The sequence below is a fragment of the Lithobates pipiens genome, unplaced genomic scaffold (genome assembly GCF_037356315.1).
Source record: "Lithobates pipiens isolate NorthernLeopardFrog02 unplaced genomic scaffold, aLitPip1_a1.2 Scaffold_8, whole genome shotgun sequence".
Lineage (NCBI taxonomy): Eukaryota > Metazoa > Chordata > Amphibia > Anura > Ranidae > Lithobates > Lithobates pipiens.
Genome location: NW_027507903.1, coordinates 72064830 through 72083829, shown reverse-complemented (window position 1 = coordinate 72083829; position 19000 = coordinate 72064830). Strand labels below are relative to the sequence as shown.

At 46.1% G+C, this 19000-nt stretch overlaps 1 protein-coding gene across 1 annotated transcript in view; it reads right to left on the bottom strand.

Moving 5' to 3' along the window:
* The window catches only part of CYP19A1 (cytochrome P450 family 19 subfamily A member 1), a 136041-nt gene that overhangs the window by 20629 nt on the left and 96412 nt on the right, over positions 1-19000 (bottom strand). The window contains exons 6-8 of the mRNA XM_077468397.1: positions 12549-12663; positions 12331-12445; positions 4063-4225 (exon numbers count right to left, since the gene is read on the bottom strand). Of these exons, the coding sequence (XP_077324523.1) occupies positions 4063-4225; positions 12331-12445; positions 12549-12663 (393 nt within the window). The remainder of the gene's footprint in view (positions 1-4062; positions 4226-12330; positions 12446-12548; positions 12664-19000) is intronic.

The following is a 19000-nucleotide window of genomic DNA, read 5'->3' as shown; positions in this document are numbered from 1 at the left end:
TGCACAAGTATCGATACTCCTACAAATGCTCCGCTGCTTGATCCGATACCTGTTGTATCGGGCCAGGCATCTTTAGCATAGCGGGGAGGACGGGAAACCTCACAGGTGATTGGTATGGTGGTAGGGGGAGGTACAAGCACAGTTCTCCCTGTGTGGCTTTCAATAAAGCATCTGACAGCCGCTTCTCCTCTTCTCCCCTCTGCAGCTGTCAAATGCTTTATTGAAAGGCACACAGGGAGATCGATGCTTGTACCTCCCCCCTACCACTGCACTGATCGTCCCCTGTGTCCTCCTCCCCTGGCTCTCTGGGTCCCCTTCCATCTCCCCTTTGTGCTCCTCGCTCTCTCAGGCCCGTATGGTCCTCGCTCTGTCCAGGTACCCCTCCAGCTCCCTCGTATGGTCCTCACTCTCTCCGTTTCTCCCTCCATCTCCCCCGTATGGCCCTCGCTCTCTCCGGGTCCCATATATGGTTCTCACTCTCTCCGGGTCTTCATCCGGTCCCCCCTGCCCCAGATCTGTCAGGATGGAGAGCGGAGAAAGGAGCTGGTAAATATGTCATTTACCAGCTCCTTCCTTTTCCAAATGCACAGAGTCATTGGTAAACTGTGTTTACAATGCTTCAGTTTATGAATGGAGAGGAGCCGCTGTCTCTTGTCCATTCAGCTTCAGTGCAGCTGAGGCTACAGAGAAAGGGACTGGGAAATCAGTGTCCTCAGTCCCTTTCTCTCTCTCTCAAAGGGGAGTTGTCAGGGGTCTGTTTAGACCCCTGATATCTCACCAAAGACCCCCAACAGGGCTGATAAAAAAAATTATTTAAAGGTTAAAAAATAATAAAAAAACACTAGCACCACCACCCTCCCTCAAAAAAAAGCATTGTATATATATATATATATATATATATATATATATATATATATATATATATATGAATTGTATTGTGAATTGAAAAAAAAAATACTGACACAGTCCACGCCTCAACAGTGCCCATCAGTGCCACCTATCAGTGCCCATCAGTGCTGCATATCAGTACCACCCCATCAGTGCTGCATATTAGTGCGACGGTCACATGACATTAAAAAAAAAAGTATTTGTAATTGGTATTGGCCAGTACTTGAAAAAAGTATTGGTACTTGTATTTGATCTTAAGTGGTATTGGTGCAACCCTATTATGAAGTAATTGAAATCAAAGATTAGAAATATTGGAGTATGTTTAATTTGGAAAAATTATGCCATAGAGGAATATTATTTAAATGTATACATATTTTGAAAGTCAGTAGATTCAGAAAACAAACTTTTTACATCTAGGACTAGGCAAAGGACAATAGAACATCATCTGTACATGAAAGAAAGAAGGGTGAAATGCACAGTAATGTGTGGAAACACAATAATGAGACTAAGATATGAATATTTTGATACAGGGAATTGACCCAGTTGCCTTTGAGAAGACAATGAGAACTGTTAAAAGATGCCCAAGGGTTTTTTTCACCTTCCCTGGGACCACAGCTGAGGGAGATGCAACATAACATAACATAACATAACATTTAACATACACACCAACCAATATTACAACCAGCAGACAATAATGAGGCTGATATTAAAGGTTGAGATTACAAATAACCTATAATGAACTAAACAACATTTACAGAGCACGGGGTTGGTTTACTAAAGGCAAATAAAGCCGCGTACACACGTAGCCGTCTGTCCGACGTACTTAGTCTGGCGGACGTCCGCCAAACTGTCCGTCGGAATTTTCGAACGGGCTACTTGCCCACACACGGCACTTTTTCAGCGGACTAATACGGCGTACTAAGACCGCCGTACTAAGTCCGCCGTACTTTCGAAATGAACGTACTCGCCCACACACGCGGAGGAAAGTCCGCTCATTTCGAGCGCGTCTCCAGGTAGGCGGGGCCCGCGAAGGAGATGTCGCGGGCCCCGCCGCCTGGTATGGACTTAAAGGGGAACCCCAACGCCGAAAAGAATCGGCGTGGGGGTCCCCCCAAGTCCACAACAGACCCTTGTCCGAGCACGCTACCCGGCCGGCCAGGAAAGGGGGGGACGAGCGAGCGCCCCCCCCCCTCCTGAGCTGTACCAGGCTGCGTGCCCTCAACATGGGGGGTGCCTTGGGGAAGGGGGGGCGTGCGGCCCCCCCACCCCAAAGCACCTTGTCCCCATGTTAAAGAGGACAAGGGCCTCTTCCCGACAACCCTGGCCGTTGGTTGTCGGGGTCTGCGGGCGGGAGGCTTATCGGAATTCGAGAGCCCCATTTAATAAGGGGGCCCCCGGATACCGGCCCCCCACCCTATGTGAATGAGTATGGGGTACAATGTACCCCTACCCATTCACCTGTAAAATAAAAGTACAAAAAAAAACACAACACACAAGATAAAATACTTTATTGCACAGCTCCGGGGGTCTTCCATCTTTGGGGGTCTTCTCGCCGGACTCCTCCGCTATCTTCTTGTAGCTCTTTTGCTAGCGGAGGAGTCCGGCTTTCTTCCTCGCCGCCGGCCTCTTCTTCCGACTTCGGGGGTCTTGTCCCCCTCTTCGGTTCTTCTGCGGGGCCACCGCGCCTTCTTATAGCTCTTTTACAGGCGGTGGCCCGGTCTTCTGTCGCCGCTGTCGCCGCTGCCGCCTTCCGTTCTTCTTCTTCTTCTTCTTCTCCTTCTTCTCCTGGAGATGTTGACTCGACGCTCTCTCCGGCCACAATGCCAGGGACGCGCTGCACGGCCACTTATATAGGGACAAGGGGCGGTGTCACATGGCTTTATGTCACATGGGTTGGTCACATGGGTTGATGTCACATGGGGACTGTGACATCGTAAGGGGGCGGGGTCACCATGTGACACCAACCCATGTGACATAAAGCCATGTGACACCGCCCCTTGTCCCTATATAAGTGGCCGCGCAGCTCCCGGATTCCGATAAGCCCCCCGCCCGCAGACCCCGACAACCAACGGCCAGGGTTGTCGGGAAGAGGCCCTTGTCCTCATCAACATGGGGACAAGGTGCTTTGGGGTGGGGGGGCCGCGCGCCCCCCTTCCCCAAAGCACCCCCCATGTTGAGGGCACGCGGCCTGGTACGGCTCAGGAGGGGGGGGGGGCGCTCGCTCATCCCCCCCTTTCCTGGCCGGCCGGGTAGCGTGCTCGGACAAGGGTCTGTTGTGGACTTGGGGGGAACCCCCACACCGATTTTTTTCGGCGTTGGAGTTCCCCTTTAAGTCCATACCAGGCGGCGGGGCCAGCGACGTCTCCTTCGCGGGCCCCGCCTACCTGGAGACCCGCTCGAAATGAGCGGACTTTTCTCCGGGCGGGAAAAGTCTGCTCATTTCAAAAGTACGGCGGACTTGCATACACACGGCCGGATTGTCCGCCGAAATGCGAGTGCGGCGTGCAAATTTTTGTGCAAACCGAAATTCTAAGTCCGCCGTACTGTCGGGTCAAAAAATATGCCGGAGGCTACACACGGGGTGATTGTTTGGCGGACTTGAGTTTGCCGGACTTTTCCAACGGATTGTTTGATCGTGTGTACGCAGCATAAGATGTTCACTTTTCAAGCGAAGTTGCACTTTGCATGGAAATTTTCCCCAGAGATTAGTGGATGTGGTGAAAGTTCACTTGACAAAGAATACCCAATCACGTGCAAGGGAAATAAAAAACATAATTTTTGCTTGCACATGATTGGATTAAAGAAGTCAGCAGAGCTTCACTTCATTCACAAATCTCTGAGGAAAATCCCCATGCATAGAGAAACTTTCCTTGCAAAGTTACCAGTCTTTTTACCTTTAGAAACTCAACCCCAATGAGTTCATATCCACAAACATTGTGTTGGATCCACAAATTTATGATACAAAGTTATGTTTTATTGTGCAAAAACCAGAGTTGCCACCTCCTCCTTTTAAACCCGAACACATATTACACAGGTTCTGTGGCTAATTGAATGCAGGTAAGGCACTAGGTGAGTTTAATTACCACCTTAATCAGCCACAGAACCTGTGTAATTAATATGTGTTCGGGTATAAAGGGATGCGGAGGCAACCCTAGCAACAACAGTGATTCTTACCAACAACAGCATGAATTTCATCCAGGATCATCTCCTCAGTCTTTGGATGCTGTGCGATCAGAGTTAGCATGAAGTAGAGAGTGATGGACATTGTGTCCGGAGCCGCAACCAACATTTCTATAATGCTCTGGTTCACATTCTCAGCGGTTAGGACTCCATGATTCTGCAACAGAAAATCTTCAAAGTTCAATAACATGTTATCACCGACACCTTTTATTAAATGTACAAATTACGTTATAATATTTGAAATGTATTTTTGGGTAGGATTTTGCTTGCAATCTAATCCAGGATGCCTGAGACATGTCCTCTTTAGCTGTGCTCATACTGATTCAAGGAGGTAGCTGAACTCCACACCCGATAAATCCAAAGATTATTCTCCCGCTACCATATGACGAAAAGCTATATGTGTCAGGGATGGGGGGGGGGGGGGGAGGTACTAGGAGGGAAAGAGGGAAAAAGAGAGGATAAAGGAAGGAAAAAACAGAGCTGCCGTAACACCTAAGTGGGTCAAACCGTGTCCACAAAATATGTAATATAGGAGAGAATGATGTTGTGCTGCTCAGAGTGGATAGGTCTTCATAAAAACAGTAACTGTGTAATTTTCTATGGTAAATAAACCATAAAGAATAGTGACAATATTCAGTAATGTAAGGCCCAAAGTGTACAAACCAGCATCACTTAACAGGTTCAAATAAATGATGGTGATTAGGGATGAGCTTCGTGTTCGAGTCGAACATACGTTCGACTCGAACATCGGCTGTTCGCCCGTTCGGCGAATTCCGAACGTTATGGACCGTTCGCGCCAAATTCGTGTGGCGCTCACGGCCCACAATGCACTGCGTCATCGCAGTGCATTGCTGGCTCATGATTGGCCAAGCATGCACTGTGACCCTGCATGCTTGGCCAATCACAGCGCCAGCAGCGAGGAGAGCCATGATTGGCCACAGGCAGGATGCCTGTGGCCAATCATAGCTCAGGCTGTGTAGTACACGCCCAACACTATATAAGGCCGCCAGCGCGGCGGCCTAGTGTAGTGTGTTGGCGTCTGAAGCAGTTAGTGGGTGTTCTGTGTACCTTCAACACAGTACACACTGAACGTTTTCGTCCGATTTTCGATCTTGCTCTTCTGTAGTGGTTGTTGTCTGTGTGCCCTGACCGCAGTATACACCGCTATATTCACCTCACCTATATAGCTAGTGATCTATCTTTTATAATAGAGCTTGCAGTCAGTAGTGTTAGGAGCTTGTGCGTGCTGTCTGCGTGCTCTGTACCCAGTACACACCGCTATATCCACCTACATAGCTCTTCTCTATTTGAGCCCACTTGCCATCTGCAGGAGTTATTGGAAGTTGTGTGTGCCTCCAGCACAGCACAGTATACATCTGTATATACCCCTTTATCTCTGGTGTTCTATAATAAAGGCATCTGCAGGAGTTAGTGGGTGTTGTGTGACTCCAGCATAATATACACCTGTATCTACCGTTTATTGCTGTTCTCTAATAGAGCCATCTGCAGGGCTTAGTGGGTGTTGTGTGACTCCATTACACTGCTGTTTTACCCAACTCCCTTCAGGCCATTACCATGTCTGGAAGGCCAGCAAGGAGAGGCAGACAGGCACGAGCCGATAAAAGAGGGCAAGCAGGCTCTGTGTCTAGAGACAACAGTGCTGGTCGTGGACGCGGTGCATTGTCATCAGCACGTGGCCATGGGACACGCTTGTCCTTCTTTTCGGCAGCTGGACATGTTGAACCGCAACATGCCAACGACTTGGTAGAGTGGAAGACCAAGCCCTCTTCATCCTCCTCATCCTCTCTCGCCCAGTCTCAGGGTACTAGCAAAGCAGCTGCCAATGCATCGTCTTCCCTCCTCTCAATGTCATCATCAGTGACTCCTTCCCTAGACCCACCACGTCCTCCTGAGGAGTCACCTGAACTCTTTGAGCACAGTGTTGGGTACATGCTCCAGGAGGATGCCCAGTGTTTTGTGGGCTCTGATGATGACACTCAGCTAGAGGAAGGCAGTAGCGTGAGCGCAGAGAGAGGGGATGCTCAAGAAGGACAGCAATCTGGCAGTCATGTTCCACAAGCTGCAGCATACTGCCAGGTTTGCTACAGCGATGAAGAGGGAGGGGATGATGAGGGCACTGACTCCACGTGGGTGCCTGGTAGGAGAGAGGAGGAGGAGGAGGCACATGTCCAACGAGGCAGGATGCCCTCCGGGGCCAGCTTAGGGGCAGCACACCGACTGAATCACACCGCAGAGCTCCGCCTGTGCAGGGCGCTGCCTCTGCGCGTTATTCTAAAAGTTCTTTGCTGTGGGCCTTTTTTGAGACGAGTGCATCAGATCGCACCGCTGCTATTTGCAACATATGTCTCAAGCGTATCTCGCGTGGCCAAAACATCAGCCGCTTGGGCACCACATGCTTGACCAGACATATGTTGACCTGCCATGCAGCTCATTGGCAAGCGTACCTCAAAGACCCACACCAAAGAACAAAGCGGACCTCTCTTTGCTCCTCATCAGCTGGCCTCTCCAACCCCACTAGACCTTCAGTCCTCTCTAAAACCTGCTCTGAGAGGAATGAAGGTGTAGAATTAGGTGCGTCACAGCCAAGTGCTTCCGGGAACTCTGCTAGCGGTACACCCATGTCCGATTATAGCAGGCAAATGTCCCTGCCCCAGCTGCTGGACCGGCGAAAGAAGTTCACTCCCAGCCATCCACATGCCCAGGGGTTGAATGCTAGCTTGGCTAAATTGCTAGCACTTCAACTTCTGCCTTTTCAGTTGGTAGACTCGGCCCCCTTCCGTGAGTTTGTACAATGTGCGGTTCCTCAGTGGCAGGTCCCCAAACGCCACTTTTTCTCACAGAAGGCGATTCCGGCTCTCTACCGGCATATGGAAGGCAATGTCCTTGCCTCGCTGGACAGGGCGGTCAGCGGTAAGGTGCATATTACCGCTGACTCATGGTCCAGCAGGGCATGGACAGGAACGTTACCTGTCTTTCACGGCCCATTGGGCCACTCTTCTGGCAGCTGGGAAGGATGCAGGACAAGGTGCAGTAGTGTTGGAGGTTGTTTCGCCACCACGCCTCCAAAATGCTACTATTGGTTGTGACACACCTCTCTCCTCCACCCCCTCCTCTTCTTCTTCCTCCATGGCCTCTTCCAGTGCTCTATCCTCAGAACCAGCGGTGCTCCGTAGGCGTTCCAGGGGCTACGCAAGTACGCAGGCAAAACTATGCCATGCCGTGCTTGCGCTGGTTTGTTTGGGGGACAGGAGCCACACTGGGGCGGATGTTTTGCCAGATCTGCAGGGGCAGGCCGAGAGGTGGTTGACGCCACGCCAGCTTAAGCCAGGAATGGTAGTTTGTGACAATGGCACCAACCTCCTCTCCGCCCTCCGACAGGGACAACTGACCCATGTGCCCTGTGTAGCTCACGTCCTTAACCTGGTGGTGCAGCGGTTCTTGGGCAGGTACCCCGGCTTACAGGATGTACTGAAGCAGGCCAGGAAAGTCTGTGTGCATTTCCGCTGATCATTTAATGCCTGTGCTCGGCTGGCTGAGCTCCAAAAGGAGTTGAACCTGCCCAAGAACCGCCTTATATGTGACATGCCCACCAGGTGGAACTCAACGTTGGCCATGCTGCAGTGGCTGCACACGCAGCAGAGGGTCATCAATGAGTACCTGTGCGACTACGGCACCAGGACAGGGTCAGGGGAGCTCGGTTTTTTCTCACCACGCCAGTGGGGCATGATCAGGGATGCATGCACTGTCCTGTCACCGTTTGAGGAGGCCACAAGGATGGTGAGCAGTGACAGTGCATGCATCAGTGACACTGTACCTCTTGTCCACCTTTTGGAGCATACGCTGCGTGGAATAATGGACAGGGCACTTGAGGCAGAACAGAGGCAGGAAGAGGAGGACTTCCTTGCCTCTCAAGGCCCCCTTTATCCAGACAGTGTTCCTGCTGTGCCACCCATCACACAGGAAGAGGATGAGGAGGAGGAAGAGGAGGAGAAGGATGATTGTGTCAGCATGGAGGTGGAGGCTGGCACTCAGCATCAGCAGCAGCAGCAGTCTTGTAGGGATGATTTACAGTCCCAAGAAACACGTGGACTTGTACGTGGCTGGGAGGAGGTAGCTGCGGATCATGTTGCCCTTAGTGACCCAGAGGACTCCGGACCGAATGCCTCAGCTAACCTACGCTGCATGGCCTCCCTGATCCTGCAAAGCCTGCGGAAGGATCCTCGTATTCTTTGGATCAAGGAGAGGGACCATTACTGGCTGGCCACTCTCCTTGATCCACGGTACAAGGGTAAGGTTGCTGACCTTATCTTGCCATCGCAGAGGGAGCAGAGGATGAGACATCTCCGGGAGGCCTTGCAGAAAGCTCTGTGCAACGCGTTCCCAGAGACTGGGAGGTTACAAACTCCTGGTCCTAGACAACGTGTTGCTGAGGCATCGGTCAGAAGGAGCGGTGGAGAAGGTGGCCGTCTGACTGATGCTTTCAGACAATTTTTTAGTCTGCAGCCCCAAGGTATGATCGGTTCCAGCAACCATCGCCAGCATCTGATTTACATGGTGCAGGAATACCTAGGGGCAAGGTCAGACTTGGACACCTTTCCCACCGAAAATCCTCTGGCTTACTGGGTCTTGAGGATGGATCACTGGCTAGAGCTTGCACAGTATGCAATTGAGCTACTGGCCTGTCCTGCATCCAGCGTTCTTTCGGAACGCACCTTCAGTGCTGCTGGTGGCTTTGTTACCGATCACAGGGTGCGCCTGTCCACCGAATCAGTTGATCGACTGACCTTCATCAAGATGAAACAGTCTTGGATCACCCACAGCTACCAAGCACCTGAAGCTGATGTAACCGAAATATTTTTTTTTGAAATATCACATCCCTTCAAGACTGCCTATGCTGATGCTGAGTGACTGTCCTGTTATGTTGATTGTCTATCCTCTTCCTCCTCCGCTGATATGTTGGAAGAACATTTCTGGTTCTGGGGGATGCCATCAGCCCAATTTTTCTGCCCCTGTTTAACAGGGGCGTTTAAGTACAATTTTTGATGCAATGCTTTGCAGCAGGGCTAATTCCTGCAATAAAACTAGAGTATATGGGAGAGGTTGCAGTGTCGTGGCACCAGCACCAGTGCCTAAGGCCCAATTTTTCTGCCCCTGTTTAACAGGGGCGTTTAAGTACAATTTTTGATGCAATGCTTTGCAGCAGGGCTAATTCCTGCACTAAAACTAGAGTATATGGGAGAGGTTGCAGTGTCGTGGCACCAGCACCCAAGGCCCAATTTTTCTGCCCCTGTTTAACAGGGGCGTTTAATTACAATTTTTGATGCAATGCTTTGCAGCAGGGCTAATTCCTGCAATAAAACTAGAGTATATGGGAGAGGTTGCAGTGTCGTGGCACCAGTACCAGTGCCTAAGGCCCAATTTTTCTGCCCTTGTTTAACAGGGACATGTAATTACAATTCTTGATATAATATTTCACAGGAGGGCCCCTTCCTGTGCCCACCCAGAGTAACTGTGAGGACTTATAGTGTTGTGGCACCAGCACCACAACCACCAAAGGTCAATTTTTCTACCACTGTTCAACAATGGCATGTAATTACAATTCTTGATATAATCGTTCACAGCAGGGTGCTCCAGCGCCCAGCAAGAGTCACTTTGAGGGCTTACAATGTTGTAGCAAAACCAACACCTTGTTCCGCCATTTCTGCAGAGCATATCGGGCAGGCCCCTACTTTCAAACATCCAACTTACAAACATCTCCTACTTGCAAACGGAAGGAGACAGCAAGTGAGATGAAAAAAGATGGACGACAAAACAAATTATACAGGGGTGATAGCCCTTCCCTATGTTTTCCAAAAAGCTTAAAAATAGTTTTTTTGACTGGAGCTACACTTTAAAAATGTACCAGTTGAAAATTACAAACAGATTCAACTTAACACAACAAACCTACACAGTCCCTGTCTTATTTGCCCCGCCTGTATACTGCTGTTCTGAGTATATAGGGCCTGGGGGCCACACGCATTTCCTTTTTTTAATATAGGTACAGGGTTCCCCTTGATATGTGTACAAGACCCAAAGGGGCTGGTAATGGGCAGAGAGGGCTACCCATGCCATTTTTCTCAATGGTTTTCAACCATATTGCAGGAACCAGATATAACATTAAAACCGCAAGCAGTTTTCAATGATGTTATTTCTGTTTAATGTCATTTTGTGCAGAGACTGTTCTAAACACGGGAAACACGTGGCACTTCACAGGCATACTACAGACACCCCCCAGGCACCATAGGTAAAGGAATATTTCACTTTTTTTTTCACTTTAATCATCATTAAAATCAGTGCTCCCGCCAAAACGACCATTTTTAAAAACATTTTAGGCATTGACCCATGTCCCCTGGGGCAGGAGCCAGGTCCCCAAACCCTTTTTAGGACAGTATCGCATATTAGCCGTTAAAATTAGCACTTTTAATTTCGAACGTTCGAGTCCCATAGACGTCAATGGGGTTCTAAAGTTCGTTCGAATTTGGGGTCCGTTCGAAATTTCTGGTGCGAACCGAACCGGGGGGTGTTCGGCTCATCCCTAATGGTGATAATTTTCAGTGTTATAGTAAATCAATATCTAATACTGCAGGAAATTGTCCTTATACCTGCCTAGTGATAATAAGGTGCACCATGTAAGACTAAGCTGGTGTATAAATATCATATAAAATAATATAATACAAAAGAGAGTATAAAATGTGCAAATCCCCTTCATATAAAGTGCTAAATACTACTACATATATCTAAATGAGTGCTTACAAAGTGCTCCTGTGCAAACTCTGTGCCAGTATATATAAAAAAACACACAAAGTATATATAACCAATATATATATATATATATATATATATATATATATATATATATATATATATATATATATATAAATCAAACAATGATGTGAAGTGATTTCTAGTCCATATATATCCACCAAATGATATGATAGTCCAATAACGCAATTTTTTTCTGTTTAAGAGAAAAAATTTGCAGGATGCGGGATCAATATATATATCTGCCAATAGTCTTCATATGAAACACATTTCTGTATGTGCAAAGCAACATAGGAAAGTGCAGATTCCTTTCTGTGCAAAATTATTTGATGTGCCATATATTCCACATGTGCAACCGCGTCCTTATCCTCTTCGTGCCATTGCTTATTGGTGTGGTTTGGCACGAAGAGGATAAGGACACGGTTGCACATGTGGAATATTTGGCACATCAAATAATTTTGCACAGAAAAGCACCCGCACTTTCCTAAAATAGCGTTATTGGACTATCATATCATTTGGTGGATATATATGGACTAGATATCACATCACATCATTGTTTGATTTATATATATATATATATATATATATATATATATATATATACTTTGTGTGTTTTTTTTTTGTTTTTTTTTTATATACTGGCACAGAGTTTGCACAGGAGTACTTTGTAAACACTCATTTAGATATATGTAGTAGTATTTAGCACTTTATCTGAAGGGGATTTGCACATTTTATACTCTCTTTTTATTATATTATTTTATATGATATTTATACACCAGCTTGGTCTTGCACGGTGCACCTTATTATCATTAGGCAGGTATAAGGACAATTGCCTGCAGTATTAGATATTGATTTACTATAACACTGAAAATTATCACCATCATTTATTTGAACCGGTTAAGTGATGCTGGTTTGAACTCCACACCCATTACTCAGATTAGGTGGATGGGATTTATGCTGCAATACATTGGGGTTAATATTTTTAGTGGTGTAGTGGTTAGCACTCTTACATAGCAGTAAAAAGGGTCACTGGTTCAAATCTCAACCACACCACAACACTACCTGCCTGGAGTTTGCATGTTCTCCCTGTGTCTGTGTGGGTTTCCTCCGGGTACTCTGGTTTCCTCCCACACTCCAAGGACATGCAGGTAGGTTAATTAGAGTCTGTCCAAAATTGACCCTAGCATATGAATGGGGACCTTGGATTGTGGGCTCCTTGAGGGTAGGTAATGTACAGGGATAGGGACAATTGTAGACACTCACTCAGGTTGGACTGGTGCCTTTATTCAACCTTACTAACTATGTTACTATGTAACATTGCTAAACTAGGGGAAAATCCCTGTGCAAAGTGAAATTTCACTTGCAAAGAGAAGAGCCTGTTTGCTTTTAGTAACTCAAGCCCATTAAATCATGTTTTTCGTACATTTAAACTCTACACACCTGTGCAAAGATTAGCTCAGAAGCAAAATCAAGATGCTCCTCCAGTTTGTCTGAAGTCGAGAGCTCCTGCCGCTTTTGTTCAATGAGAATTTCAACAACCTGTTTCAAGTCATTTCTACGGTACACAAAAACAAGATTACTTTCAGAACTCGTGTAATTATTTTTAAAATTGGTACATTCACTGCGGGAAGACCTTTGTTTAGACACTGATAACTCACGCTGATTTCTCATACTTCTTGTAGAGCCAGGAAAATTTAAAGAATATGTCAGGTTTCAAGATAAGGGTTTCCCATGCCTCAAAGTATTTCTGGATCTTCAGGACAATTTCATTTTCTGAAAGAACACAACATCTGTGGTAAAATTGACACGTGTGTAAGCCATGTCCAGACATTCATACATGCAATAACATTTCTTATGTATATTGTGCAATACAAGCTCAGAAAAATAAAATTAAAGACTACGTCCTCTCTTAAAAAATGGACTTTATGTTTTAAACATCTGGTAGTCGACCCCACCAATCATCTCTACTATGGACAGTGACTACTAGGTTATTATCCTATCTAAAGCTGACCATACATTAGTAGACTTGTTTGCACATTTTATTTTTTAGATTGTTTGTTTATGTTTTAGTTGTTACTGGGGTCTCGTCAATGTTGGCTTTCAGCTGTAGTGACATAAAAATGCGAAGGAGCAGGATAGAATTTTTTTTCTGAAACCAACAAATTTCTATAAAATATATGTTTTTCTTTCTAGAAATTCCACATTTTCCAAAATATAATATTAAAAGCAAATTCAATTTTGAAGTACTTTCAAACATCATTCATCAAACTTGTGTTGGCATTAGTGAATGTGTATGGCCAGCTTAAAGCAAAACTTCACCCTTTACATTTGGCACTATTTTTTGGGGGAGGGGAGTGGGTACCTGAATTTGGGGTACCCGTTCTCCCACTTGCATTCAGATTACTGCAGCTATATGAGAAGAAGTTCGCCCCCCCTCCTTACCCTGCAGCCTTCTGGGACACATCACAGGTCCCAGAAGACTGGAGGACCAATCACAAAGTGCAGTGCAGCTGGAGAATGCCCAGTTGGAAGCGGTATCCTTTGGTGATGATGTCATCGCCTGCATCTGCAGCTGACTGAGGAATCGGCTTGGGTTAGGACAGTGCTGGATCCAGGAGCAGGTAAGTGTCCTTAAAATTAAAGTCAGCAGCTCCAGTATTTGTAGCTTGACTTATTTTTGGGGGGTAGACTGGAGCGCCTCTTTAATGAGGAACTGCAGTCTGCTCGCATAATTTGTAATAAAAATATCTTTGCCATTCTGAAGCTTCCCTCCAACCACTTTGCATATTATTTTATATATACTGTGATTCTGTATTTGCCAAATATGCTGCAGAAATCTCCCTCCACTGAGTCTGGCTGCAACCATTTTAACTGTAGGCAGCTGAAGCTGCTGCCTGTTCACTTCCTGGTTCTAAACAGAGGCACACCTCCAGCTCTGAAGCTCTTTTTGGCCCTCTTATGACTCCCCCCCCCTTCCTGGAAAACTCTCACAAGAGCAAGAGAGGGCGCTGTGCATGATGTCATAAGCCTAGGCTTTTTACCAGACAAGAAGCAGGAAGTAGGCTGTATAAGGTATTTATTGTCAGAAAAAAAAAGTTTTACTATCCAAAGCTAAAACAACAAGGGCAGAAGATTTAATAGATGTAAAGTTAAAAAAAATGACAGATGGTCTACTTTAAGTCATTATGACTAAAAATTAAGTCAAAATCTAGCCTATAAGGTTTGGATGTTAAATAGCAAGGATGGTGAGCAGACAACGTGCACCTTCCCTGTTTACAGTGCCTTGAAAAAGTATTCATACCCCTTGAAATTTTCCACATTTTATCATGTTACAACCAAAAACTTAAATGTATTTTACTGGGATTTTATGTGATAGACCAACACAAAGTGGCACATAATTGTGAAGTGGAACTAAAATGATAAATGGTTTTCAACATTTTTTACAAATAAATGAGAAAAGTGGGGTGTGCATTAGTATTCAGCCCCCTTTACTCTGATACCCCTAATTAAAATCTAGTGGAACCAATTGCTTTCAGAAGTCATCCAATTAGTAAATAGAGTCCACTTGTGTGCAGTTTAATCTCTGTATAAATACAGCTGTTCTGTGAAGTCCTCAAGGGTTTGTTAGAGAACCTTAGTGAACAAACAGCATCATGAAGGCCAAGGAACACAGGTCAGGGATAAAGTTGTGGATAAGTTCAAAGCAGGGTTAGGTTATAAAAAAATAATCCCAAACTTTGAACATCTTAGCCCTTGTACACACGGTCAGGCATTCTGACAACCAAATCCGTTGGATTTTATCTGACGGATTTTGTCCAAAACTGTTGCATACACACGGTTGTCGGAATATCCAATCGTTCTGAACGTGATGACGTAATTTTGTTACGATGGGACTACGTTCAGGCTAGTAGCCAATAGCTTTGGTGTAGGAATTTGATCTGAGCATGCGTGGCACTTTGTCCGATCGGAATTCTCTACACACAATCGGACAAAGTCCGATCGGATCATGTTGTCGGAAAATTTTATAGCCCTGCTGTAAAACTTGGTCCGTCGGATACTCTGACGAAAACAGTCCGATGGAGCCCACACACGGTCGGATTATCTGACAACACGGTCCTATCGGACATTGTCCATCGGAATATCCGACTGTGTGTACAAGGGCTTATGGAGCACTGTTTAATCCATCATTCGAAAATGAAAAGAGTATGGCACAACTGCAAACCTACCAAGACATGGCCGTCCACCTAAACTGACAGGCCAGGTAAGTATAGCATTGATCAGAGAAGCAGACAAGAGGTCCATGGTAACTCTGGAGGAGCTGAAGAGATCCACAGCTCAGATGTCAGAATCTGTCCACAGAATAACTATTAGTCCTGCACTCCACAAATCTGGCCTTTATGGAAGAGTGGCAAGAAGAAAGCCATAAGAAGTCCCATTTCAAGCAGGGCCGTCTTTAAGGCAGGGCAAAAGGGGCAGCTGTCCTGGGCCCTGTCATTGTTGTGGGGCCCAAAGCAGCTGCACCATATTTGCCAACTACCCCAGTTTAAATTCCTTTGTTCCTTGAATTTTTATTCATGTGCTGTGTCCCAATATCTTAATGTGAAGTGCTGGTACTAATGCTGCCCAGCTCTGCCCTATTGTTGTGTACAAATGACTTACCTGCAGACCCTGTGTTTACATGTAAATAACCGTCATTCATAAGTAAATAGCTGAGGCCAGCGGCATTGATATGTAAATAAAGGCAGCATTCATATGTATATCATGCCCCCCTGCAGTGAGGAGATGATGTGCTGTAACCTCTAGCAACCAACCAGTGAGCAGTATTACTGTACAGTAATCTCTAGCAACCAAATAACAAGCAGAAATCATTTGATGTAACCTCTAGCAACGAATCAGTGAGCCGTAATGTGTGCTATAACCTCTAGCAACTAGTCAGTAAACAGTAATGATATGCTGTAACCGCTGGCAACCAATCACAAACGCTGCTTGATCTGATACAATAATTAGCAGTTAGGCCGCGTAAGCACGCGGGGACTGTTCGCTCAACTTTGTCCGCTGAACAGTGTTTCGGCGGACAGTCCGCTCGTGTGTGGGCTTCAGCGGACAGTTTCAGCGGACAGTCTGACGAACAAAGTTTTTCGGAAATTCCGAAAAACTGTCCGCTGAAACTTGGTTTGAGCGGACAGTCCGCCCGTGTGTAGGCTTGTTCGTCAAACTAAGTCTCGCGCATGCTCAGAAAGGCTTTACACGCCCGAAGGTTGCATTGCAGTGTATAGGACGTCGTTTTCTAGTCCCGTCGTACGTGCCATTCACGTCATCGCGCACGGTTTCAGCGGACTGTTCGTTCGTCGTGTGTGGGCAAGTCCGTCCATGCTAATTTTGAGCGGACTGTCCGCTGAAACTGTTTGACGAACAAAGTTGAGCGAACAGTCCCCGCGTGTGTACGCGGCCTTAGACTTAAAATCAGTTTCATGTATGTCTGGAGATTGAAATTGCATGGGGGCGGGGGGGGCAAGAAAATTTTTGCCCAAGGTCCAATCAATATTAAAGACGGCCCTGATTTCAAGTATCTGAGAATCCATGTGGGGGACACAGCAAACATGTGGAAGAAGGTGCTCGGGACAGATGAGACCAAAATTTTACATTTTGGCCTAAAAACAAAACGCAATGTGTGGTGGACAACTAACACTGCACATCACCCTGAACACACCATCCCCACCGTGAAACATGATGGTGGCAGCATTATGTTGTGGGGATGCTTTTCTTTAGCAGGGATGGGGAAGCTGTTCAGAGTTGATGGGAAGATGGATGGAGCTGAATAGAGGGCACTCTTATGCCGCATACATGCGACCGGACTTTTTGAGGGACTAGGTCCGACAGACTTTCGACGGAGTTCTGACGGAGTTCTGACAGAGTTCTGATGGACTTTCCGAATGAACGGACTTGGCCACACACAATCACACCAAAGTCCGATGGAATCTAACGTGATGACGTACGACTCGACTCGAATAAGGAAGTTCATAGCCAGTAGCCAATAGCTGCCCTCGCGTCGGTTTTTGTCCGTCGGACTAGCATACACACGAGCGGATTTCTCAGTAGGAACTGGGTCCGGCGGAGTTCCGGCGGAAAAATTTGAAACATGTTCCATTTCTAAAGTCTGTCGGATGTTTGCAAATCAAAAGTCTGCTGCAGCCCACACACGATCGAATGGTCTGCCGGAATCGTTCCGTCAGACCTTTGATGTTGAAAAGTCCGGTCGTGTGTATGCAACATTAGAAGAAAACTTTTTAGAGTCTGCAAAAGACTTGAGACCGGGGCAGAGGTTCACCTGCCAGCAGAACAACAACCCTAAAGATACAGCCAAAGCTACAATGGAATGGTTTATATCAAATCATATTCATGTGTTAGAATGGCCCAGTCAAAGTCCAGACCTAAATCCAATTGAGAATCTTTGGCAAGACTTGAAAATTGCTGTTCACAGATGCTTTCCCTCCAATCTGACAGAACTTGAGCTATTTTGTAAAGAAGAATGGGCAAAAATGTCCCTCTCTAGATGTGCAAAGCTGGTAGAGGCATCCCCAAAAACACTCGCAGCTGTAATTGCAATTAAAGGAGGTTCTACAAAGCATTACCTCTGGGGGCTGAATACAAAAGCACGGCACACTTTTCACATATTTATTTGTAAAAAATGTTGAAACCATTTATCATTTTTCTTCCATTTCAAAATGATGTGCCACTTTGTGCTGGTCTATCACATAAAATCCCAATAAAATACATTTACGTTTTTGGTCGGAAAATTTCAAGGGGCATGAATACCTTTTCAAGGCACTGTATATACAGTTGCAAAAAAAAGTATGTGAACCCTTTGGAATGATATGGATTTCTGCACAAATTGGTCATGAAATGTGATCAAGTCACAAACACACAAAAAAATTAAATGTTACCATGTAAACACACCATGTAAAAATTTGCAGTGCGGTGGAAAAAGTATGTGAACCCTTGGATTTAATAACTGGTTGAACCTCCTTTGGCAGCAATAATTCAACCAAACTTTTCCTGTAGTTGCAGATCAGACGTGCACAACGGTCAGGAGTAATTCTTGATCGTTCCTCTTTACAGAACTGTTTCAATTCAGCAATATTCATGGTAAGTCTGGTGTGAATCGCTTTCTTGAGGTCATGCCACAGCATCTCAATCAGAGTTCCCTACTACGCATGAGCAAAGTGTGCTGCGCTTTCTACCTGGCCCAGGAAGGGAGCAGAAATTCTAGGGGGTACCTCGCTGCAGCCAGGTCCCCCGGAAGTGGGGGAGGGTACTTGTAAAAAAAGGAACCTGTTGCCCCCTCCCCCCTGCAAAAGTGCCAAATGTGGAACCGGGGGGGGGGGGGGGGGGGGGGGTCGGAGGAACATAACAAGTAGAGCTTCCACTTTTGAGCAATTTATTGAAAGATAGTCTATATGTACCACATTTCTTCTTGTATCAATTTGTCTATAACAGATTTAGTGAGTTGGCACTGCTTGTAGTGTATATACACTCTATAATATGGAGAGCTCGAGATCACCATCCAGCCGCTTGTAAAGTTTTTATTGGAGTTCTCAAAACAAGCAAACAAGACAGCTTTCTTCAGAAAAAATAACAAACATTCCATAACCCTGGTCTCATAAAAAAACAATACGATGGCTCATGACCAATATGGCCTATACCAGGGTTTAGGATTCCTGCCTGCCTCAGGGTGCCACAAAGGGCACAGCAGTTCAGCAAACAGTCTGAGTTGGCAGACAGTCCACACTTGCACATAGCTGTGAACTACTCCACTCTACCCAACAGATATCTGCTGGCCGTTTCCTATTCCGTTTTTGGACTCTAATGCAGTTGGGTTACCTCTTTCAGGACCACAGACCCTGTAATCAGGGTTTGGAGACTATCTCCCACTCAAAGTCTCTCTGAGTTTTCAAATGTTGTGTCCCAAATGAGGACTTGCCTATCCTGAGAGAACTGTAAACTCTTTTTTTTTTCAGCTGGAGTACCCAGGAACCCCTGGTGAAAACCCCTGAGTACTCAGAAATGTTTCTTGAACTCTTCCTTAAAAGGACCACAACCCAAATAGTGG